The sequence below is a fragment of the Tamandua tetradactyla genome, chromosome 25 (genome assembly GCF_023851605.1).
Source record: "Tamandua tetradactyla isolate mTamTet1 chromosome 25, mTamTet1.pri, whole genome shotgun sequence".
NCBI classification, from domain to species: domain Eukaryota; kingdom Metazoa; phylum Chordata; class Mammalia; order Pilosa; family Myrmecophagidae; genus Tamandua; species Tamandua tetradactyla.
In genome coordinates, this window is record NC_135351.1 from 41,959,161 (window position 1) to 41,983,872 (window position 24,712).

Here is a 24,712-nt window from a genome sequence, read left to right on the forward strand (position 1 = left end):
TAGTTAGAATGTCAGAGGTCAAAGAGAAAGAGAGGATCTTGAAAGCAGCAAGAGAAAAACAATCTGTCACATACAAGGGAAACCCAATAAGACTATGTGTAGATTTCTCAGCAGAAACCATGGAAGCTAGAAGACAGTGGGATGATATATTTAAATTACTAAAAGAGAAAAACTGCCAACCAAGACTCCTATATCCAGCAAAATTGTCCTTCAAAAATGAAGGAGAAATTAAAACATTTATAGACAAAAAGTCACTGAGAGAATTTGTGACCAAGAGACCAGCTCTGCAAGAAATACTAAAGGGAGCACTAGAGTCAGATACGAAAAGACAGAAGAGAGAGGTATGGAGTAAAGTGTAGAAAGAAGGAAAATCAGATATGATATATATAATACAAAAGCCAAAATGGTAGAGGAAAATATTATCCAAACAGTAATAACACTAAAAGTTAATGGACTGAATTTTCCCAATCAAAAGACATAGAATAGCAGAATGGATTACGACCCAGCAATACCACTGCTAGGTATCTACTCAAGGGACTTAAGGGCAAAGACACAGACAGACATTTGCACACCAGTGTTTATAGCAGCATTATCTACAATTGCAAAGAGATGGAAACAGCCAAAATGTTCATCAACAGACGAGTGGCTAAACAAACTGTGGCGTATACCTACGATGGAATATTATGCAGCTTTAAGACAGACTAAACTTATGAAGCATGTAATAACATGGATGGACCTAGAGAACATTATGCTGAGTGAGTCTAGCCAAAAACTAAAGGACAAATACTGTAAGGTCCCACTGATGTGAACCGACATTCGAGAATCAGCTTGGAATATATCATTGGTAACAGAGACCAGCAGGAGTTAGAAACAGGGTAAGATAATGGGTACTTGGAGCTGAAGGGATACAGACTGTGCAACAGGACTAGATACAAAAACTCAAAAATGGACAGCACAATAATACCTAAGTGTAATGTAACTAGGTTGGAACACTGAATGAAGCTGCACCTGAAATATGGTTTTTTGTTTGTTTGTTTGTGTGTTTGTATCTTTTGTTTTTGTTTTTTTCTTTTTCCTTTTTATATATATATATATATATAATTAGTATTATTATTTTAATTCTCTTCTCTATATTAACATTCTATATCTTTTTCTGCTGTTTTGCTAGTTCTTTTCCTAAATCGATGCAAATGTACTAAGAAATGATGATCATACATCTATGTGATGATACTAAGAATTACTGAGTGCATTTGTAGAATGGAATGATTTCTAAATGTTGTGTTAATTTCTTTTATTTTTTTGATTAATAAAAAAATTTTAAAAAAATATATATATATAAAGTAAGATTATCATTTCCATCCCTTCTTCCCATACCCTTCCCACACCCAAATAAGTAGTTATTGTTTTTAGTTTTTGTGTGTGTCCTTCTAGAGGTTTTTTTTTTTGAAACTTAAAAGCGAAAGGGAACATACATCCTCCCTTTTCCTACACAATTGGTTATATATTTTGTCCTGCACTGGCTTTTTATTTTTATTTTTTTACTTACTATATATAGGAAATTTTTACCCTCATGTTATAAGTGGTTTTAAAAATACAGTCATGCAAGCTGAGGGTCTTATTATTTCATTTGGCCTTTCACTTAATGTGGTATAAACAAAAACCTTTTTTACTTGGTTTCATTTACTAGATATGTAGGAAATTACTGACTGTTAAAGAAACAACATTCACTCTTCTCTGAACTGAGAAAATTCCAGTGATCAAAAATCAGCTACTTCTTAGCCTTGCTCCTTCACCATCCCAGCTTTGTATCTCCCCAGTTGCTGAAGATGTTATACCTGTATCTTCATTATCATCACCATAACTCAGTAATTGGAGTCCAGAAGATCCAATTGCAGGATAATGCCTGGTGCTTTGGAAAGGATGTGAAATCATTGGGGCCGACCCCACAGTGAACTGGCAGGGAGCTCCAAGGGCCTACCACAGTCTGGCCACAGCAACCCAGTCCATTCTGATTGAACCATCTTGTGGTGGTTTTTTGTTTTGTCTTGAGTATTAGTGGGGCCGAGTCTGAGTTCTGCAGGGGGGTGGGACTTTCTGAAAAGGGCTAAGATTCCAGAACTCTCTGAATGTGCCGGTGCCTATTTATTCAGCCTCATCTGGCCAGTTAAGCTGGGATTATTGAGAAACCTTTCCTATTACATCCTTATCTCCACTCCCTCCTCCTCCTCCTCCTCCTCCTCCCCCTCCTCCTCCTTCCTACACCCACCCTTCCAGAAGCGTAAGAACTTTAACCTGCCCCTTTTAAGAATGGTGCTGGGTGGCAGACAGGAACCATTCGATTATACCGAAATGTACATTATCACAGAGCTTTGCTGTATTGGAGTCAATTTCTGGACTTTCTTTTCTGAACATCAGTTTGTTTGTCCATCCATTGGTTCCGCTCTTTTAACTGGAGAGACTTCTGTTGGGGGTATTAATACTTGTAGTTATTCCTGCCTCTCCATTTCTAATCCTCAGTTATTCTGGCTGTTCTTTGCTTATTCTTTCATATGAGCTCTAAGGATGAATAGAGTGATTTAGGTAAAAAGGAAAAAACTATTGTTTTTACAGTGATCACATTAAATTTATCAAGTGACTTGCTTATAGTTGCTGTTTGTATAATATCAAGTCTTCCAATACAAGAACCTGGTGCAACTTGTCCGTCATAGGATTTTTGTAAAGCCTTTGTTTCTTTTTACATTTCTTGCTAATGTAATCAGGGAAACATAGCTTTTAATTGTTGCTGCAAGTGGAAACTTTTCCTTCCGTGCCTTCTCATCAATTGTTGTTTGAATATATGAAACATTTTTATTTTTATATTTTAATTTTGTGTTTACTACCTTAGCACTCATCAAAGTCGTTTTTCACTTGACTTGCTTGGTTTTTTAAAGAATGCAGTATTAGCATTCACCCATATTACCTGCTTTTTCTCTTGTTCTAATTTTATTCCTCTAATTTCAGTCAAATGACTCTAAACTAATATTTCACATAAAATTTTAAAAATCAGTGGGTGATAGTGGACAAATTTGTTTATTTCTAACTTGAATGAAAATGAATCTGGTGTCTTCCCATTAAGGACGATGCTGGCTTTGAAGTGAGACAGAAAGAAATACCCATTTATTCTTGTTCCTGAGATTTACCCCATTCCATTTTGTTATGCAGCTTCAGAGAATCTGTGAAGATGATCTTCTAATGCAGGTTTGGAAAACTTTTCTTAGAAAATCAAATAGTAAATATTTAGGTTTGCAGACTACGTACGTGGTCAGTGTTGTGGTTCCGCTCTGCTCTTGAGTACACAGGCCGTCGCAGGGAGTGCGTCAGCAGGCACGCGCGCTGTCTTCCAGGAAAGCTCTGTGGTACAGTGTCAGCAGGCATGCGCGGCTGTCTTCCGGGAAAGCTCAGCGGTACAGCGTCAGCAGGCGCGCTTGGCTGTCTTCCGGGAAAACTCAGTGGTACAGCGTCAGCAGGCGCACGCGGCTGTCTTCCAGAAAAGCTCTGCAGCATGGCGTCAGCAGGCACGCGCGGCTGTCTTCCAGAAAAGCTGTGCAGTACGGCGTCAGCAGGCACGCTCGGCTGTCTTCCGGGAAAGCTCAGCGGTACAGCGTCAGCAGGCGCACACGGCTGTCTTCCAGAAAAGCTCTGTGGTACGGCGTCATCAGGCGCACGCGGCTGTCTTCCAGAAAAGTTCTGCGGTACGGCGTCAGCAGGCACGCTTGGCTGTCTTCCGGGAAAGCTCAGCAGTACAGCATCAGCAGGCGCACGCGGCTGTCTTCCAGAAAAGCTCTGCGGTACGGCGTCAGCAGGCGCACGCGGCTGTCTTCCAGAAAAGCTCTGCGGTACGGCGTCAGCAGGCACGCTTGGCTGTCTTCCGGGAAAGCTCAGCGGTACAGCGTCAGCGGGCGCACGCGGCTGTCTTCCAGAAAAGCTGTGCGGTACAGCGTCAGCAGGTGCGCTCGGCTGTCTTCCGGGAAAGCTCAGCGGTACAGCGTCAGCAGGCGCACGCGGCTGTCTTCCAGAAAAGCTCTGCAGTACGGCGTCAGCAGGCGCACACGGCTGTCTTCCAGAAAAGCTGTGCGGTACGGCGTCAGCAGGCACGCTCGGCTGTCTTCCGGGAAAGTTCTGCGGTACAGCGTCAGCAGGTGCATGCGGCTGTCTTCCAGAAAAGCTCTGCAGTACGGCGTCAGCAGGCACGTGCGGCTGTCTTCCGGGAAAGCTCTGCGGTACAGCGTCAGCAGGCGCATGCAGCTGTCTTCCAGAAGAGCTGTGTGGTACAGCGTCAGCAGGCGCGCGGCTGTCTTCCCTGAAAGCTCTGCAGTTCAGCGTCAGCAGGCGCGCGCAGCTGTCTTCCGGGAAAGCTCAGCGGTACAGCGTCAGCAGCCACGCGTGGCTGTCTTCCGGGAAAGCTCTGTCTACAAAGACAGGCGGCCAGTAAAGTATTTTCTTCTACTTTTTGATGTGGTGAATTATATTAAGAGATTCCCTTCGATCTATTCATAGCATGAATTCTATTTAAAAATTCCCATATATCTATTAGTCTAATAGAATTCATTGAAAAATTCAAAAACCTAGAAGAAATCTTGAATTCTCATTGCATTCTTGTCATAAACTCCATGTGGCCATGATATGGGGTTTTTTTTTTATTATTATACTTAGATTCATTTTGCACCTTTTTGTTTTCATTATGAAAATGTCCCTCTTTGTCTCTTAATATTCCTTGTCTTAAAGTATATTTTGCCTGATAGTAATTTAGCCACTCTAGATCTTTTATGGTTACCATTTACATGGTGTGTCCTCTTCCTTTTATTTACAGGTATTTGGGTCTTTGAGTCCCGTTTCGCTCTTATATAAAGCATAATTGGATCTTGCTTTTGTCACCCAGTCTGGCAGCATCTACCTTTTGGTTAGACCAGGATTTGGTCCATTCAGATGTAATGTAATTATTTTTATGGTTGGATTTGTGTCTGCAATTTGGCTGTTTTTTAATGTTTTTCATTGTGTTTTGGTTTCCCTTTTTCTTTTCTTTTTCAGTATATAATTTTATTTTTTGTTGTTACTTTCTTTGTATTTGCTCTAGGGATTATCGTTTGCATCTCTGAATTGAGCACGAGAGGCCCCCATCCTCTCTGATCCATCTGTGAGGTTTGAGGAACCATGCACAGCTCAGTCTGTTCTCAGGTCCCCCTTTGCTCTCTGTCCACCTTCTCCTTGAAGTCAACTAGGGATGTGTGAAGACCTCACCCAGCCCAGCTGTGGCTTCCTCACTGCTAGAGTTCTGTCCAATCCGTACCATAGCACAGCTGGGCTTCACTGTTCATTCCTTCCAGAATCACCACTTTTAGCTATGAAAGCCTTGGATTTTCACCTCCTGCCCCAGATTGAGTCCATGTACCTCTGGAGCTATGGCATATATACCCTATCGTTTTAAAGTTCTTTAGAAGCAAACGTTATATGCAGATACTTTAATTGCAGAGAAGTTTAGAAAAAGAAAGTGTCATAATTCAATTCCTACTGTGCATTTTTGAAAGAAAGGAAACCTTATTAAATGTTTTATTATTGACTCCATTTATTTTTGCTTACTCATTTTATTCCCATATAACTTACCTGATTTGTTGTTTCTCTAGGATTTTCTTTGTTTATATTTCATAAACTGTTCTACATCTCTTGCTTATACTTTTATAGTGACAGCAGCATTCTTTGTGAGGGCTAACCATGAGTTCTGTAGAGATTTCATCACTGCATTCAAAGTTATATAGGTTAAAAAAACAAAAACAGAAAACCCTACCAGAAATTTTAAGCTTTTATATGTTTATGTTTCTCTAGTCAAGAACTAATTCAGAGGCTAAACCCTTTTCTTAATGTCAAAATCCAGAACTGTTGTGTCAAAACTTTGGAGCCCTTAATTTTTGTGAAATGTTTATTGCCATAAATAATAAGCATGATTTATTAGTGATACTTCATTCCAAAGTATTTTTGGCATTTAGAATAACAAATGGATTTTATGAATAAAATCCTATCCTCATCAAAGGTTTTATAGTTTTTAATCCATTTGATGTTATGCCCGTATAAATTAATTCTGGGATTTTCCCATTCATGATCCAGGTGCCACACCCGACACTTTTAGACAGCTGCTGTTTTTTGCCAGTCATTAAATCTGTTCTTTTAAGTGTGTCCATGAGAACCTGTGCTAGGAAATACACCCCTGGTCCTGTAACTTCAGGCCAGTCATCTAAGCTCCCCACCAATCAGTTAAATGAAGATAACCATTTTTAACTCTCAACTGCGAATGGTGTCTTTTACTTTTTTAATCTTTCAATTCAGTAACAAACATATTTTAAAGTATTTTGTTTCAGATCAACTATACTAGGTGGTAAATTCTTTGAAGAAAATAGGAACCATATGTTAAATATCTTGGTGCCCTCTGTCCTCCTAATACTGCATCTCACTGGGGCAGGCTGATTAAATAAATGATTTTTAGGTTCATGTGAATGATATTTGGCCTGTTTTAGTGGTCTGCCTATTGCTTGCAATTTTTCAAAAAGACATTCTGCTGTCATTCTGCATGGCATACCAATAAGTACAAAAATGCCTAAGTATCCATTGATGAAATATGACCCTATGTTGATTATTCCTTTGTGTCATTTAAGAATGGGTGACAAATAAGCGCATGAAAAGATACTGAAATCTTTTAGCCATTATGGACATGCAGATTAAAACCACAAGAAGATAAACCACACACCAACTGGAATGGCTGAAATAAACAAGCTGACAATTCCAAGTGCTGAAAGGGGTATTGAGCAGCTGGAACTCATACTCTGCTCATTGGAGAAGAAGAGTAAAAGCATTTGGCAATTTCTTATTGAAGTAAATGCATGCGGGTGGTGCAGTGGTGGATCAGTGGCAGAATTCTTCTTGCCTGCCATGCGGGAGACCCAGGTTCAATTCCTTGTGCCTGTCCACACACAAAAAAGTAAATACATGCTTTAGCATAAAACCTAGCAGCCCTGGTCCTGGTAGTTATTTACTCAAGATAAATGTGAACACGTCTGCACAAAGACCTGTTACACAGATGTTTATGGCCACTATATCTTTCATTGCACAAAGCTGGAAATAATCCAGAGGCTATCAACTTGGGAATGGATCAAAAAATTTTGGAACACGTGTACAGTGGATACTACTTGGCTGTCAGAGGCAGTGAGCGACTAAGATGTGCAGCAACATGGACTAATCTCAGAAGCTAAATGGAATCTAAAAGGCTACTACTATGTGGTCCCATTTTTGTGACCCCCCTCTGTACACCCCCCACCCCCAGAAAAGTCAGTGCTGTCAGGAGAGAGCTCACATCAGTGCACGCAGGGCGTGAGGGGAGAAGAGGGACTGCAGGGGGTCACAGGAGGAGTTGGGGAGGTGGCAGGGATACCCCATATGGTGGCTGTGGTTGTGGTTGCACAGCTGTATAATTTAGCAGAGCTGGACACCCGAAAAGCATGGATGTTACCTGTGTAAGCTATACCTCAGTAAGCCCAGTGTAAGAAAGAATGAATGAGGAAGACCAGAAAGCCTTTGTGTTTTATTTACCTTGTCAGAAGACTATTTAGAATTTATTGAGTATTGTGTGTAAGTTATTTAGTAGTGTGTCTCCCAGAGATCTGAGCTATCACTCAGGATTTCAAGTTAATGTTTGGCTCTAAAGCAGACTGACGCGTGCAGAGTGCTTCTTAGAGAAACTTTATATGGTAAATGCCTTAGATTCATATAGCACCTTAAAGCTTTCGGAGTATTTTCACATATATTATCTCATATCCTCAGTGTCTGGGTTCCATGGCTTGGTTTTGAGTACCAGCTATATGCCACACCATGCCATTTGAATAGACATTATACACAACTAATGATGTAAAGGAAATGGAAAATAAATAGTTGAAATTCAGACCACTCCTTTCATATGGCAACTTTATTTTGATATTATTTCAAATTTACAGAGAAGTTGCAAGAATGTTTTAAGAAACTCTAGTATACCGTTTGCCCAGATTCAACTTTCTCCCGTTCATCCATATTGCCTCTGTTCCCTCCTGCTGCTTCTCCTCCTCTTCTTCCTCTTTCTCTTCCTCCTCCTCCTTTCCCTCTCTTCTTCCCTCTGCATTTATTGAAGTGATCATATGATTTCCTCCTTTACTATGTTAGTATGATGATTGATTAGTTTTCCAGTGTTAAGTCAGCCTCTCACTCCTTGGTGAGCTCTCATTGGTGGTAATGTATTATCCTTATAATATATGGCTGGATTTAATTCTTATATATTTTTTAAGGATCTTTGCATTTGTGTTCAAGTCATTATGTGGTTTTGGTATCAGGGTTTCACTGACCTCATAAAACAAAAATACTCTGTTTTCTGAAAGTATTTGCATAAGATAAGTATTTTTTTCTGATTTAAATGTTTGATATAATTTACCACTTAATCCATCCCAGCCGTGCATTTTCTTTGAAGGAAGGTTTAAGGTATGAATTCTGTTTCTTACAGAAATTGACGTAGAGCTGTTCAGATTGTCTTTCTTGGGAGAGTTTTGGTAGTTTGTGTCTTTCAAGGAGTTAGTCCAATTCCCTTTACTTCTTCAGCTTTTAAGTTTACTATTTCCATGTTGTCCTCTTTATCCTTTTAATGTCTGTAGGGTTTGTATTTTTTTAAAAGCAATTTTATTCACATACCATATAATCATCCAAAGCATATTATTAATGGTTTAGTGTCATCATATAGTTGTGCATTCATCACCACAATCAATTTTTGAACATTTTCGTTACTCCCCCCCAAAAAATACATGTAAAAATAAAAATGAAAAAGAACAACCAAATCATCCCATTCTCCTTACCCCCCATTATTTATTTATTCATTCATTCATTTTTAATGCAATTTTATTGAGATTTTTAAATATTTTTGTAGGATATGTATTGATATTACCTCTTTCATTCCTAATTTATAATATCTATTTTCTTTTTCCCCCTACTAAGTTTTGATAGAGCCTCTTCAATTGTATTGATTGTTTCAATAAACCAGCTTGCCCTTTTTTAGAATTTTTTTGCTTGTATGTCATTGATTTCTATTCTTAATCTTTTTTTTCTTCTCTGTACTTGAAATTTAATTGCTTTTAGTTTTTTTTTCTAGCTTCGTAAGGCAGAAATTTAAATCTTTAATTTTTAAATCTTCTTTTCTACGTATTTAAAGTTACCGATTTTTTTCTGAGTGCAGGTTTAGATGCACTGCACAAATGTTGACACCGTTCATTGCAAAATATTTCTAATATCCTTTGTGATTTTGTTCATTGATTGATTTTTTAGAAATATCTTGCTTAATTTCAAAAATATTTGGAGGTTTTCAAGATATGTTATTGTTACTGATTTATAATGAAATTTTATTTTAGTCGGAGGACATCTCCAAGATTTTAGTATTTTGAAGTTTACCAAGATTTTATTTCATGGCTGAACATATAATCTTGGTGAATGTTCCATAAATATTTGAAAGTATGTTTATTTTTCCTTGATAAAATAACCCTTCTATTTTTATGAAATGTCCCAATCGAGCCCTGCTAATTGTACTTGTCATGAATTTTGTTTTGTCTGTTATTAAAATTAACCATCCATCTTTCTTCTATTCCATAGTTACCTGGTATATCTATTTTCTTCTTCTGCTTTAACATATCTGGGTCTTTTTATTTAAAATGAATCTATTACAAACTGCATATAGGTGGGGTTTTTTTTATCCATTCTGTTTACATCTGCCTTCAGAGTAACAGATGTTACATAGTTACTTTAGTCCATTTACATTTAATGTAATTATTGCATTAGCTGGATTTAAGCCTACTATTTTTCCATTTGTTTTCTCTTAGTTCTGTTTTTGATCCCCTCTTACAGTTTTCATTTATCTAATGAGTTTTCCGTCTTTCATTTATTATAACTGTATTTTAATTTATGATATTGAACATATTTAAAGTTCCTTTCTGCTAATTTTAATATCTGGGTCTGTAGCCTACTTTTCTCTTGCTGTGATCACATTTTCCTTATATTTCCATATCTCTAGTAATTTTACTGTTTATAACATGTTGTAGCTACTCTGGATTAACTCAGGGAGTTGACTGCCTGAACCCAGACTCTGCCCATCCTTTCACCCTTCCAGCTGCTGCTTTCTGTCAGGCCCCTTGACTTTCCCAGGATATCCCCTTTTCACTCTCCCTCTCCACTTGCTCTGGCGTCTTCAATCCAGGAAGATGGTGGCATAGGCTTAAGTTTGAGCTGCCAGATGTGGTCCAGACTGAGTGCCTCATGTGGAAATCCCCACAAGCTCTGCTATTTAATGCATGCCCTCCTTGACATGATGCATTTACTCTCAACCATGGTATCCTCCCCAGGAGACAGCACTAGTAGCACCTCCCCTAGTGGTGTGAGAGTCCATGAGATCCTTTATATGTGCACTCAGCATCGTGCCTGCAGCTGCTTTGCCTGGTGAGCCTCCTCTTCCTTCCCCACTTGAGGACTCCTGCCCATTGTGCAACAGCAAGCTCAGATGCTATTTTCTCAGAGAAATCTATTTATTGACCTTTCTAAAGAAAGTCAGATCATGTGTCTTTGCTTCTCTACACTATTTATCACTGAACCTCACTGTTCTTATCATGCTGAGCTGTAATATATGGGAGCTCCTCTTCCAGTACAGGGTCCAGCACCCAGTGGGTGCAACAGCCAGAGTACTGCAGTGGTGCCAGCACTCAGCATTCTGCGAGCAGGCTCCCTCGCGAGGCAGAAGCCCAAGGAGCACCATTATTGTTTGGCAGTGACACTGAATTTTTTACTTTTTGTTTATTAAAAAGTGGTATATTTAAAACTTGACATCTAATATTAGGTATTTGGATGTTTTCATTAAATCTTATATTTAAAGATAGCCTCTTGGCCTCTTAAAAATAAAATTGTAAATTTCCAAAGAGGTTTGTATTTGCTTCTCTACATTCCTTACTGTGTTGTGTAATTAAGTAAGATGTCAGACAACATGTAGTGCCCTGCCACCCTTCAGCGTTCCATGCAGGACCTCCACTGGCCCCCTTCCGGCATCCTCGAGGCTAATGACTTGGGTGTCGCGAGGTGCTACCCTGCATTAGAACCTCTCCAGTAGCCAGCCAGAGATAACGCCGTGAAGCCACATTTTTCTTTACCTCCTCCCATTCCTTTAAAATGTGAACGTTATTTTGTGGTGTAGAAATTTCAGAGTGATAAGCATGGTAACAACATGTTAAATCAGATTCTGTGGTACTGTTTCAGTGACAACTCTTTTTTCATGTAACTATTCCTTTTAAAACAAATTTCGAGCATTTTTGTTAGGTGTGTTCCCATGTGATTTGAGGAGTAAGATGATGTGTATTTAAAACTCCCCAAGTTTAAATTAGGGCAAGTTGGAAGTGTCTTGATAGGAACAGGACTTGTTTTTTCCTCCTCTAAAACATGAGGGAAACTCATTCTGCATCACTGACTCACGATGTGCTAAGTGGGAGGTTTCACGCTGTGCACGTTGGTTAGGAATTAATGTTCTAAAAGGAAACGTCATGGATTAAACTGACAAAGTGATTCTGTAGGATTGGTTTAGCAGCAATAATCAAGTTTTTTTAATTCTCTTATTTCTTCCTTAAAAAATATTTAAATCTTACAGTGTTTATTTAGAATTTTGTCATACTTAACCAAAGTGTCAGACTTCATTCCAGACCATTTCCTTTGTTTTTATTCGTCTAGTACTCCTTGGATCTGATTACTTGGAGTGTCAGTATATGTACCATTAATTGTATTTTTACAAAGGAATATGATTTGCTTTACAGCTGTGAAGAGAAAGTTTCACTAATTAAGCTTTTCTTTTTTGTATATCCACATTCTTTCTGATGGGTGTTTACTTTCTGTAGAAATTTTGATGATTAAAAAGAAAAGAGAGGAAATGGGAAATAAAACCTCAAACTCTCTAAGTAGGAGAAAATGGTATTAGTGTATGTAAATTATAAACACATCTACAAGGTCCAGGTTGCCAGTAAAAGTGCATATTAGAGTGCAGGGAATGTTAATTTTCTTTTTCATTTAGCTAGATTTGGCTTCACTGAGCATGAACTATGTTTGTAATCAGAAAAAAAATTGTGTGAAAATTAGTTAGAAAACATCAAAATCTTTCCTGTCCCAGAAATCTGTAGTTCTTCCTTGTTTTTTAATTTTAAATTATTGAGATTCCCAAAAGCAAATTGTTGCTATTTTAAATAAACTCACAAGGTTTAGTTTTCTCAAACTTTTGTGAAATTCAGCTAATGATAATAGTATATTTTAAAAGCCTCAATTTTAAAAGTTATCAAAACAGTCCCATTATTCCTTCCCCATAGATGGTTTGATGTTGCTTATTTGGTGTTTTTCCTTGGAGACGCCTGGTCTAACCTGGTGCCTGTACTTTGTGACAGCACTTGAGGAGCAGGACGACGCTGGCGCCGCCTCGCTGCCCAGCCAGCCTCCTGCACCCTGGCCTGCCACCTACGACCCCAGCAGCGCGCCCGGCGGCTCGGTGGGAGTGCGGATCCCCCCTGGTGCCCACGCCCCCGCCAACACCCCTGCAGAGGTGCCACACAGTGCAGGTGGGATCGCTTTCCGTCGGCGTCTCCTCATCAGTTGTACGTCAGCCAGTCTTCTGAGAAATGACAGAGTATGCACATGATTGTTACTAACCTTAGGTTTTACGAGTGTCAGCAGTTTCTAAAGTCTCCCATTTCCTGCTGTTTTTCTTCCCTTCCCTGTTGTCCAGGAATCACACTGAGGTGAGTGGGACTTGCTCTGGGATGTGTCCCCTGGCGTGGCAAGGTGGGGGCTCTTGTCCCCTTCCCTTAGGGTGCTTCCTAGGCCCTGGCACAGGCATTATTGCTGATGGGGAGGGAATGCCATTATTTTCACATCACAGATGTGTTACGTTATTCAGGGGAGAAAAGGCAGGGAGAGATATCTGCTGTCTTTGAATAAATCAATACTGCATCTCTGTTTTCACAGGGAAAAGATCTGACAGAATAGTTTTCAGGTAAAAGTAAAATCAATAAATGCACCCAGTAAGTTGCAGGTACTCTTTCATTTATGCATTCTTGAAATATTGTCACCCTTCTAAATAGAAGACATTTAAAATCATAGTTTAAATCTTATATTTATTTTTCTTCTTCCCAAGAAATATTCTTTCCTAAGAAATATTTCAAACATTTGCTTTTATTCCAGTGTAAGGGTGATCTGTGGTACTAAACTACACAGACCTAAAAAAACAACATTTCTTTGTGAAGATTTCTCTGGCACCACTTCTGCCGGAGAACCTACTGTTACTTCATCTTTTTTTTTTTTCTCCCTCAGGGAGAAGCAGGGAGGAAAGCAAAAAATATGGAACGCTTCACGAATTTGCGTGTCATCCTTGCACAGAGGTCATGCTAATCTTCTCTGTATCATTCCAATTTTAGTTTATGTGCTACCGAAGCAAGCATGCTTCATCTATTTTTACTTGTCAACATCATTGCACCCCAGCCGTTTCAGTTATTTTGCATGAGTTGCATTACATTTAGAAATTCTTTATTTTGACCATTTTGTCAGCAATTATGATTAACTTCTTTCCTCCTACATTAAAACTTTCAAACATACAGGACCGGCAAGTCTTGCTGGTATTTAATCTTCGCATAGTGAGAGTAATCTTTGTGCCATCATCCTCTGTGTCCTAACCTGACTTTTCAGTTCTTTATGGACTATTAAATGGCATTAATAAGCACACCAATTTGAAAAGTAAAATTTCATGGTACTCTGTTTTAAATATTATCTTTTTAGGAAATCTTCAGTATTTCTAGTCTAGAATAGCATAAGCCATTATCTAAGGTGTATTTGCCTTAAAGTAAATACTGCTGAAGAGAACTTTACTCAACAGTTTGAAAGCACTGGTCAAGAGCCCCATGTGGTTCTAACCACTGGTCAAGAGCCACACACGTGAACTTCGAGAGGAGCAAGGTGAGAATGGCATGCATTTCCTAGTCAATGGGAAATGTATCCCACCCCTAGACTCATCTTCTCTCCACCTAGGTTTTTCTCTTTCTAAAATAAAATCAATCATACCTACTTCTCAGGGTTGTTTTAATTAGTAAAGGGGAGAAAATATGAAAGTTGACTCCTATTATGCCTTGCACAAAAACAGTGTCCAGTGAATTAGCTTCCTGTTTTGGAGGGATAGGGTTGTGTATGGACCAGGAATTGAACCCAGATCTCCTACATGGAAGGCAAACATTCTACCAGAGAACCACCTGGAATTAGCTTCCTCTTGTCTCAAAGAAAGGCAACTCGCTTTGTTGAAACTTAGTGAACTTTTAAAATCATTCTGTGAATGCAGAGAAGAGTGGCTCGTTGGGGCAGTGTGCTGATCTTCAGGAAAGTTGCCTGAGGTTGCTTTAGACATGTGTCTCAGGGCAGAGTGTGTAGGCCTGTGGACATGGTTACTTTACATATTACATTCTTGCAGCAGCTCTCTCAGACACTGCATCCCTGATTTACAAACTAAAGAAAACAAACATGCCTAGTAAATGGCAGAATTAAAAATTTATTTGCACTTCATCCCTCTGATTTCATGTTTTTGCCAACTCCCCTCTGTGTGCCTTCCAAGGAACTAAAAGCCTGTCAAATCAAAACCTACTTTTTTGGTCATATATTTTTCTTGAAAGTTGGTTTATTCATGATATTAGACTCTCCCCTTCTTAGCTTCCAGATTTCTTAGCTCCCAGATTTTTTTCTATTATACTTAAGACAGTTAAGAAAAAAAAGAAGTTCATAGTTGCCTAATAGAAAATGCAATCACATTTTTTGTTTATAAATATAGCAGATGTTTCCCCTCTCAGTCACTTTGGGAATGATTTACTTTCTCTCATATAAAGGTCCAGGATGCACTTTTATCAAAGGGAAATCCTTCAGATAGCTGAAAAGAATAGTGTGTACTAATATACAGTTTTGAGTTCTTCCACAAAAAGCAGAGGGCGTGCAGGGAAGGCAGGGATGGTGATTGTTTAAACGAGCACAGTGTTCACCTCCAGTTCTTCAACCACAATGTAAATATCAGATGTAGGCGATAGCCTGCTGTTTTTTATTTTCTCCTGAAACATACCCTTTTTACAATCTGTTGGCAATAAATTAAAATCTGTTAAAATTACAGAATTATTGTATAACTAATGCTAGCCTTTTAATTGTAAATGCCACTCTACCTCAAAAAGACATAGGAACTTAGGTTTTTTTTTTGTTGTTTCTGTCTTTTTAAGTGTCATTTGAGTTCTCCTGTAAGGCTTTGCTGGTGGCCACACCTGGCCTGACCATTCCATGCACACGCTGCATCTTCAGCCATCCCAGACCCCCCTTTTATTAGCTGTCTGAGGCCGTTCCTTGAGGAGCTTGTCTTCCTCCCCTTTTGTCTGCCTCTCCAAATGCTCTCCTCCTCCAGCCTTCTCTTTAGTCCTGGTTTCTGAACGCTCTCTGTTTTTAACCAACACCCATTTCTCCCTTTTCTCAATCCCTACACCAGCTGCTCAATAAGAACAATTTAGTACCTAATTGGAAATCGTGGCATGTTTAATTCTTTACTGTGTAGAGATCACACCTAATGTACTATAAAACCAGGTGCTTTCCACTGTCTGGCTGTACTCATTATTGTAGTTTGCTAGCTGCTGGAATGCAATATACCAGAAACGGAATGGCTTTTAAAAAGAATAAGTTGCTGGTGTACATTTCTAAGGCCGAGAAAATGTCCCTGTTAAACATTTCTATAGAAATGTCCAATCAAAGGCATCCATCCAGGGAAAGATACCTTGGTTCTAGAAGGCCGATGAAATTTAGGGTTTCTCTCTCAAGTGAGAAAGCACATGGCAAACACAGTCAGGGCTTCTCTCTCAGTTGGAACGACACATGGAGAACAAGGCGTCATCTGCTAGCTTTCTTTCCTGGCTCCCTGTTTCATGTTTTCCTTTTTCATCTCCAAAGGTTGCTGACTGGTGGACTCTGCTTCTAGTGGCTATGTTGTTCTTCTCTGCTCTTTGTGAATCTCTTTCATACTCTAAAATGTTTCCTCTTTTATAAGACTCCAATAAACCAATCAAGACCCACCCAAATAGGTGGAGACATGTCGTCACCAGATCCAGCTTAACAACCACTCTTGACTAAATCACATTATCCAGGGAGATGATCTGATTACAATTTCAAACATACAGTATTGAATAGGAATTATTCTACCTTTATGAAATGGGATTTTGATTAAAACATGGCTTTTCTAAGGGGCATACTTCCTTTCAAACCAGCACACTCATTAACATGTCTTTGATGTTAAATAATAGAAAGAAGAAAAGGGCCAGCCTGACATGCTGTCCCCAGGGGCTTTTCTGTGGTCTCCATACCCCAACACATAGTTGTCAGGGGCCATAGCCCATTTGCAGGCTCATAAAGGGGACCTGTCCAAATCAGAACAGATAAATAAGTAGATTCAAGCATCTCAAAATGTCAATAAAACCATTGCCCACATACCACTGTGTGTGTACACTGTCACCTGCCCTGTTCCCAGCCTGGCCCCCAGCGGTTCCTGGGTCAGAACCCTGGTTTCCAGGTCAGCTGAGTGGCTGTGACCACCTGTACTTAACAAGCTGCAGGCCACCTGAATTTGAAATACCACTCAGATAGAGTTTTATTACATAACTAAATGTTTCCTCTATAGATTCTAAGTTTTATTCCTATTAATATTACTTATTTAGTTAATCATATGGAGATTCACAGATAGGCATGTAAAAGTTCTTGCAGGATGCTGACCAGGTAACATACCTTCTCCACAGAGAAAGGGGTTTGCTTCGAGGCGTTTAACTTCAGCAAGAATACAAGTCAGTTAGTAAAGAGCGGCACTGACAGACCTAGAGGATGGTGGTCTCCCTTGTTTTAGAAGACAAGTGCATGCAGTTGTCTGCTTATGTGCCAGGGACAGCACCTCTGCAGCACTAGACTAGATGGTCTCCAAGATTCCTCATAGATCTCATGTTCTAACATTTTTTGAAATATATAGTTATAAGCCTTTAAATGTTTGACAAATATTATGGTGAAAAATATGCCAAACATTGCTAGTAATAGTTTAATCTTTTTTTAGCACTCAGCAAAATCAAGCTAAAGATACTTATTGAATTGGTCGATTTAAAATTTATGCCTCCTGATTTTGAAATTCTGTTTCCATCAATGTTTCCACTAACTATACACACACACACACACACACACACACACACACATAATATATAAGACTATTCACTGTGGCATTATCCATAGTAGCAAAAGATTGGAAACAACCTCAGTGCCCATCCCACTGCACTTAATGTCCTTATAAATTTTGATTTAGACACTGGGACACTGTGTAACCATTTGAAAGAGCAAGGCAAGTTTATATAGATTTAATTTGGAATTAATTAATTGCTAGCATCTGGTACATGAAGCTGCATAGAATAGTATAGTTTGCAGGACATGTTATCATTTGCAAAACACACACAAAATGTCCCTTTTCCACAGAGAACAGATTCACTGGGAGCATTTAAATTTAGTGAAGAACACACATATCAGAGAGTAACAGCTCTGCTGTGTGTGGATTAGTGAGAGGCACACAGCTGCATCTGCACAGAAGCGTGCTTTAGAAACTAGGAAGAACCTTAAAGGGGATCACAAAAGGTGGGGGCGGGGAGGAAAGGCACGCTTTTCACCTACATTTCTTATGCTGTTTGAAATGTTATAGACTTTTCATCTGTATCTTTTTGTACTCTTTAAAATTTTATTAGTCTGTGTTTTGATTTTAAAAAATTAGATTTTCTTGACTTTTAGCAGTCCAAAGGCAGTAATTGATAATAGCTAAATCAAATGTAGATTAAAATAAAATTGAATTAAATGGTCTATATTTAAACCTTTTTCTCCCGTGGATTGGGAATAGAGGCCCATCAAAGTCAAAACTTCATACCTGCAGAACTGTATTTTAAAGCTTCAGTGAGCCTTTGCAGAACCATCATTCTAGAATTCTTGTTGGATATGTATTTGTGCCCCTAGCAGCTTCCTCGTCTGTTGTCTTTCTTTCTTCTTTCCCCTTATCCGAGTGTCTTTTCCTCACCGCCATCTTTACAGATTGCCCATTTGAATTTCACCTATTTGCTTGGCACAAATGTATCCTGTTTTGAGACACTGCATTTATTTGGAGGAAACAACTTTTCTTCTTTGCCTTTCTGCTGATGGAATCATTTAAGCTCTTTGAGGAAGTTTCACCGTTTCCTTTTTGCTAATTTTTTAGATGGCTGGTAATCTTTAACACCAGTACATTACTTAGCATTACGTAGGAATGCCAATTACTCACTGCTTATGAGAGTTATGACAAGTTCTAACAGGAATTTTAAAACTTACTGCTTATTGAGTATGAAAAATATCATTTTAAACACTGCTAAACTGGAAAATTTGGGATGTGTAATTTATAACTGCATGCAGTGATGAGATAGATGGCATTATCCCTGTAAATTAAACTAAAATAAACAGTTACACCTTTGTCCCCAAAATTACTTAATTGGCTAAGCAGTTAAAAGGTAGGAAGGGAATGTCTGTTCCTTCTACAGACATTTGGAAAAGCTCTAATTGAGAGGCAAGTTGAGGCCTTAAATACAGCAAAATGCTTAATAGGAAATGGGTAGCCAGTATATGTATGAAAACATATTTATAGAAACATACAAAATGATGTATGTTTTGCTTGCCAATAACAAATGAGATATCAAACTAGAATCCACTGAGGTTTTAAGGAAATAAAGATTTAAGAAATTTAAGTAATGGAATTCCTCCGTGCTCCCACTGTGCTTTCCTAGTACATAAGTAAGGGGTACCCTCTTCATTTGTGGTTTTCTCATTTACAGGTGTAACAAGTAACACTCTCCAGCCCTCCCCCCAGCCTCTCCCCGCCATTGACCCAGCGCTTTTCAGCACCGTCTGCCAGGGTAGGTTGCTGACTGTTTTGTGAGACACGGTGTATCTCCAGTCTGGGGATGTTGTTTTGTTTTCTTTACCCTGTTAAGCTGTCAGTTTTATTTTCTTAAAATATTTTTAAGTGTGTAAGGGCTCTGAAAATTTGCCTGCTGCATATCCTCTTTAAGGAAGTTACTTGAGGCTGTACTCCATCAAGATGAGGGTGATAACCAAGAAAAAGAGAGAGATGAGATATGAAAATGGTGACGCTAACCTAAGTAGACTGAAGAGGGATAAGTTCATGCATAGCTTTCCCATAAGCTTGAGAAGTAACTGCTCTGAAATTAGAACAGGGCATCAAAGAGTGTTCCTCTTTTAAGAAAAAGGTAATGAATGGATTCCATGTAGTAGAGTAAAAGGCTGTAGAATATTCAAGACATGGATAAGAAGCCAGAGTTTTTTTCCCAACAAGAAGAGCAATTAAAGTAAATATCCAAGGAAAACTGTAAATGGTAAAAGGAATTTCAAGAAAGAAGCAAAGTAAAATATGCCATGATTTTGAACAGTAATGGAATTCTGAAATATAAGAAAAGAGATGTCATCTGATTTGAACACCAGAGGTCATTCTTCAAATGGCACAGGGCTTATCACAAAGCAGAGAATTAGGATCAATTGCATGTGTTTAAGTGTAAGAGGTATATCAGTTTATTCTACTTTTCCTGGTCTTATCAAAAGCAGAATGAATTATGAAGCCTGAAATCCAGAGCTACATCGATGTTTGAATCTTACCTGGCCTAGTGTAAAGTATTTGTGTGTTTCACATTTAGGGAAAAAAAAAAGGAACATTTGAAACAAAACTGCTCTCTGTGAGTATGTTCCCATGTGTGTGAATACATAGGAACAGTCTGGAGAATACCCGGACTAGAAGCAGTGGTTACAGATCCACAGGCCGCCCACCACCGCCCACCTTAGGACTCTCTGGGTCCTCTCCTGCTGCCTGTTCCCTGAGGACGTCCCCACCCCACGCTGCCTACAGCAGGTTGTTACTCTGTCTGCTCCCCCTGCCTGGGACCCAGGCTCCGTAAGGACAAAGCTTCTTGACTGTTTTGTGCTCTGATATGTCCTGGCAGCGGAAACAGGACAGCACCTGCCTGGTATACAGTAGCAGGAATTAAATATACGAGCAATGAGTTTATGGCCAGCCCTGGGGAGCAGGGTGGGATTAGGGGTGAAACGGCGTGGGGTGGAAGCACTCTCACTCAGGGTACCTTTCTACCTGGTACACCTCTGGGTAGTGTTAGAGTGTGAATAACAACAACTAAGCATGGGAGGTTTTTTGAGAAGTAGATGGCAGAATAGTGACAGCACTGGACATGGTTCCTGCCACTAGGAGCAGGCTCTGGCTGTGGTGGCGTGTCTCAGCAGCGCCTGGCACCCAAGGCCCGTACTGCGGCCCAGGCATGGCCACCCACCCTGGAGCCTCGGGGCACTAGAAACCCATCAGCCGGGGCCCGCGGTTTCAGAGGCACCTGGTCGTGCAGGAACGCGCCTCCAGGGACCCCTTTGGGAAGCATTCCCAATAGCGGGGCGCCCTCTGTCAGGACCGCCAGTAGGGCGCTCCTCAGGGAACCACGCCCTCTGAGCCGGCCTCCCCGCTCCTGGGACCCCTTTGGGAAGCATTCCCAATAGCGGGACACCCTCTGTCAGGACCGCCAGTGGGCGCCCCTCAGGGAAACACACCCTCTGAGCCGGCCTCCCCGCTCCTGGCTCCGCAGTCCCGAGTGGGCCCGCGGCCGCGACTCTCCCCACCCCTCTGCCCGGCTGCCCCCGAGGGCAAGAAGAGCTGGTGACCAAGGATGGCCTGGCCTCCGCCCACGGGAACTTACCTACCCACACCTCAGACAGCCCCCACCCCCACCCCCCGCACACCTTTTAGGCAACTTTTAGGTCCATATTTCGCTTACTTTGGTTCTGGCTGTAGCTTCTGGTAAATTTTAATGTTAAGGGAAAAGCAACTTTTGGGGGGTACATTAAGCCTGAATTTACTGTTGTAAATATAAAATCAGATAAACTGAAATGGAATAACTGTTTTCTTCCTGAAATACGCTTTTCCTTCTTATTTTTATGTCTTTGCTAATTTTTTATTGGATGGATTTTGCTTTTATTCAGTTTAAAATTTTAATTCACGTTTATGACTTGTAGACTGTTTTTTTAATGAAGGAAAACCTTATGTTGCAAAATCGCAAAAATATAACCTATTTGATACATTTTAAAATTCTATTTTTATTGTATAAAATAAATTAACATCTTTATAGAGTGTCTAAATCTGTTAGTTATCTCATTATTGCGTATTATCTGAGTTACATAATTCATCATATAGGCTTGTAGCTATAAAGCCTACAAAATATCTGTTATATTTTCTTCATTTGCATTTTATAAACAGTGAAAGTATTATTTCATGTAAAAATACAACGTTAGTGGTTTAAGGTAGTTTTATCATTGGTGGATAAGTTTAGCTTATGGAAACTAAAATAGTAACAGAATTCTTGCCATTACACACATTTTATCCTATTAATGAATGACATGTCAGCAGAGCCGTCCTCCTCTGCAGTGCTCAGCACTGTGAAAGCCCCTTGGTCTTGGGCCTTGGCACGTTGTTCCAGCAAGCCCATTGAAGTCGAGACTGAGCCTTTTATAGCTCCACATTTTCCTGAGATTGCAGGAAAGAAGTAAAAAAATGAGCTGTGTTAGGGTGAACTTGAAGAGCTATACATCTCTGTGACTAAACCTCAGTGTATCCTAAAGAGTCATCAGTGATTTCAGCAGGTATTTTCAGGAAAATGTACAAGGGGACGAGTCTACGTGAGAGCAGATCTACAGGATGGCCACGTTCTAGGTTGACTAGGGAGCACCTGCCGAGTCACTAAAGCGGTTTTGATTCAATTTATAATTACTTTAGTTTGATTTGTATTGTTTGCGTTTTTTTAACAAGACAGATTTAAGGAAATTAAAATGATTGTGAGTAAATTTGAAACGTGCAGCCTCTGAGTCGCAGCAGTAAGAGCACAGCTATCCATTGTCTTTCGTGATATCAACTCAGTGCATATTTGAAGACTTACTGTATGGCCCACACTGCATGTAGAGATAAGGGTATCATCTTAAAGTCTGAACTTTGATGTTTAATTTAGGAGAACCTCATTTGTTTAACTGTGTGGGAACAGTTGAAGGTACAGACCAGCTTGTTCTGCTCACTCCAGAGTCGCTGCCTGGCGTGGTGGGGACAAGCGTGCCACTTTCGCTCTCTCTGCTGGTTTCAGAAAATCATAATGTGCTTCACAGTTTAGTATCAGAATACCTTAAGTTGTTACAGAAAAGAGATACAATGTCATTTTTAAAATTTTGTCTTCAGAAACATGTTCAAATGTATTCAAATCTTTGAGTAAATAAACTGCTTTTAGTCTGTTTTTTTGGCCCAGACTTCTTAGTTGGGTCCTACACATATATACCAAATATGTAACCTGAAAACTTGGTAACAGTAAATTTTGGAAAACTAATCTGTAAAGATTGTTTACATGTTTAATTTTGGATTTTAATATTATAAAATTTTGTTAAGCTTAAAGGTTTTTGATATGGATGGTACAAAAATGTAAAGCGTTTTCATGCTAAAAAAAAATTCAATGGCTATGTAATTTTATTTACAGAGAGTTTGTCTTTCATTTTACTTTTAATTGTGGGTTATGTTTATATTCTGGTTCAAATGAAGGCCGACTGGTTTACCACGGAGAGGCTCAGTGGTTCCCACAGCCGCGGCATCCATCTTACGCAGATTATAATCTTTTACAATCACTTTTGTAAAATAGAAGAGCTTCTCAGTTTGTTTCTGAAAGGCAAGTCTTGCTTATTTGTTTTTGTGTTAACATAATATATGGTTTATATTAGTGATGAAATTGAAAAGCATGAAGAAAAATACAACTGGGATTAATATTTAAAAAATTAAATACAACAAATTAAGCTTAAAGTTTTTATAAAACTTTAAATATCTTCTTTAGTTTTGAATGTAAGCATTTCCCTAATCTTATAACTATCCTCATTATTCTCTGCTTCTAGGGGACATCCGTCTAACACCAGAGGACTTTGAGAGAGCACAGAAATACTGCAAATATGCCGGCAGTGCTTTGCAGTACGAAGACGTGGGCACTGCCGTGCAGAATCTGCAGAAGGCCCTGCAGTTGCTGACCACAGGCAGAGAATGAGGTCCTTGTGAGGCAGCTTTGGGTATTTTTGGCCTAAAGAACTAACAGTCTATTACTCTGTCCTCAGCTCTCAGCAGCTCCATCGTCAGAGAGCCTTCAGCTCTGTTGAACGTGACAATGAAATCTGTGTTTGGGTAGCACAGGCCTCTGGGGCATTAGCCAGCAGCTTCAGCCAGTTTTCATTGTCCTGAGTCCATCCAGTGATTTCAGGGTGTATGGGGCTGATGTTAGCAACATCCTAAAAATGCCCATTGGACCCTGCTTCAAAAAGGAAAACACACTTCCATAAAATGTATATTGGGAATAAGTTTTATATCTTAATTTACAGACATGAAGGGAATTTATTTAAACAAGCAGACCATTCTTTCTTTGCTAAAAACTCTAAATTTAACTTTTAATAAAGATTGCAAGAATATTCTAGATTAGCAATCATGTATTTGTTTTCCTCAGAACTTGTAAAACAAATAGGAATGTCCTAATTGATTCCCCTTCATTGAATGGGAAAAGGATTTTGTTCAAAACTTAATTTATATTGTTAAGTACAACTAGAGTAAACGTTTAAAATCTCACTGAAGGAAATATACCAAGGTAATGTGGTAGAGTCACAGTTGTTATAGGCTTAAGAACGATACTGTTTCCCCCACTGCTTTGCCATATGCATTGCAGCTTAATGGGAATCAGTGTTTGCTGCATAGAGATTTGCATGGATTAGAGAATGAAAAAAGATGTCCATAGAAATGCCTGGAAACTTGGTGCTTTAAGTTAAGCTCTCTTCTACTGGTAGTGTATTCTACTCAGTTTGCAGCCATGAGTGATGTGGAAGCTATATGAGTTCAGATTCTTGGTTGTCAAATTGATAAGCCTGTGAGGAATCATGGACTGATTATGTTATTTGGTTGTGCTGTGTAAAAAATAAATGAATGCAAGGATTCTTGTGACCAGTTCACCTTTTTATAGAGCTAAATGTCTGTTTTGATTCATATGCCAGAATTGCCATATTTTTTAGTTACAGGAATATGAATGGGTGTTCTATACTGAGACAAGTTTTTAAAAAAGGTAAAATTTACCTGAAATTGATCTGGTCCTTTTCATTCACTCCACTAAGATTAGTGGATCATCTGACACGGGTCAACAGTCGTGGCCCGTGGGGACTGCCCAGTGTCAGTCACCTTTCTGGATGTGACCACCCCACTCCTCTACTCTGAGGGCAGCAGTTGTGTGGCCCACAGCTCTGAAAGTTTACCTGACCCATTGGGAACATATTGCCACCCTTTTCTAACAGTCTGTTTGAAAGAAAATGAATCATTAGTTCACAATCATTTGTCTACCAAATATTGTTTGCATAAGTGTAATAATGCAGGGTTGAGTTGAATGCATGGTCAGACAGAATAAACTATTCTAAGTTATTGAGGGGAAAAAAG

At 39.4% G+C, this 24,712-nt stretch overlaps 1 protein-coding gene and 1 non-coding gene across 4 annotated transcripts in view; one reads left to right on the forward strand and one right to left on the reverse strand.

The window, feature by feature from the left end:
• VTA1 (vesicle trafficking 1) overlaps window positions 1-24,222 on the forward strand; it is a 65,046-nt gene extending 40,824 nt beyond the window's left edge. For 2 of the 3 annotated variants that reach the window (XM_077143339.1, XM_077143340.1), the window contains 3 exons: window positions 12,498-12,668; window positions 18,990-19,070; window positions 23,146-24,222. In XM_077143339.1, coding sequence (XP_076999454.1) covers window positions 12,498-12,668; window positions 18,990-19,070; window positions 23,146-23,291 — 398 coding nt within the window. In that variant the 3' untranslated portion in view covers window positions 23,292-24,222. The remainder of the gene's footprint in view (window positions 1-12,497; window positions 12,669-18,989; window positions 19,071-23,145) is intronic. The other variant, XM_077143341.1, reaches the window with a different exon arrangement.
• LOC143669399 (U6 spliceosomal RNA) lies at window positions 13,441-13,547 on the reverse strand. Its single transcript, XR_013168911.1, has one exon. It is a non-coding gene; the product is annotated as a U6 spliceosomal RNA (small nuclear RNA).
• Window positions 24,223-24,712: the final 490 nt, after the last annotated feature.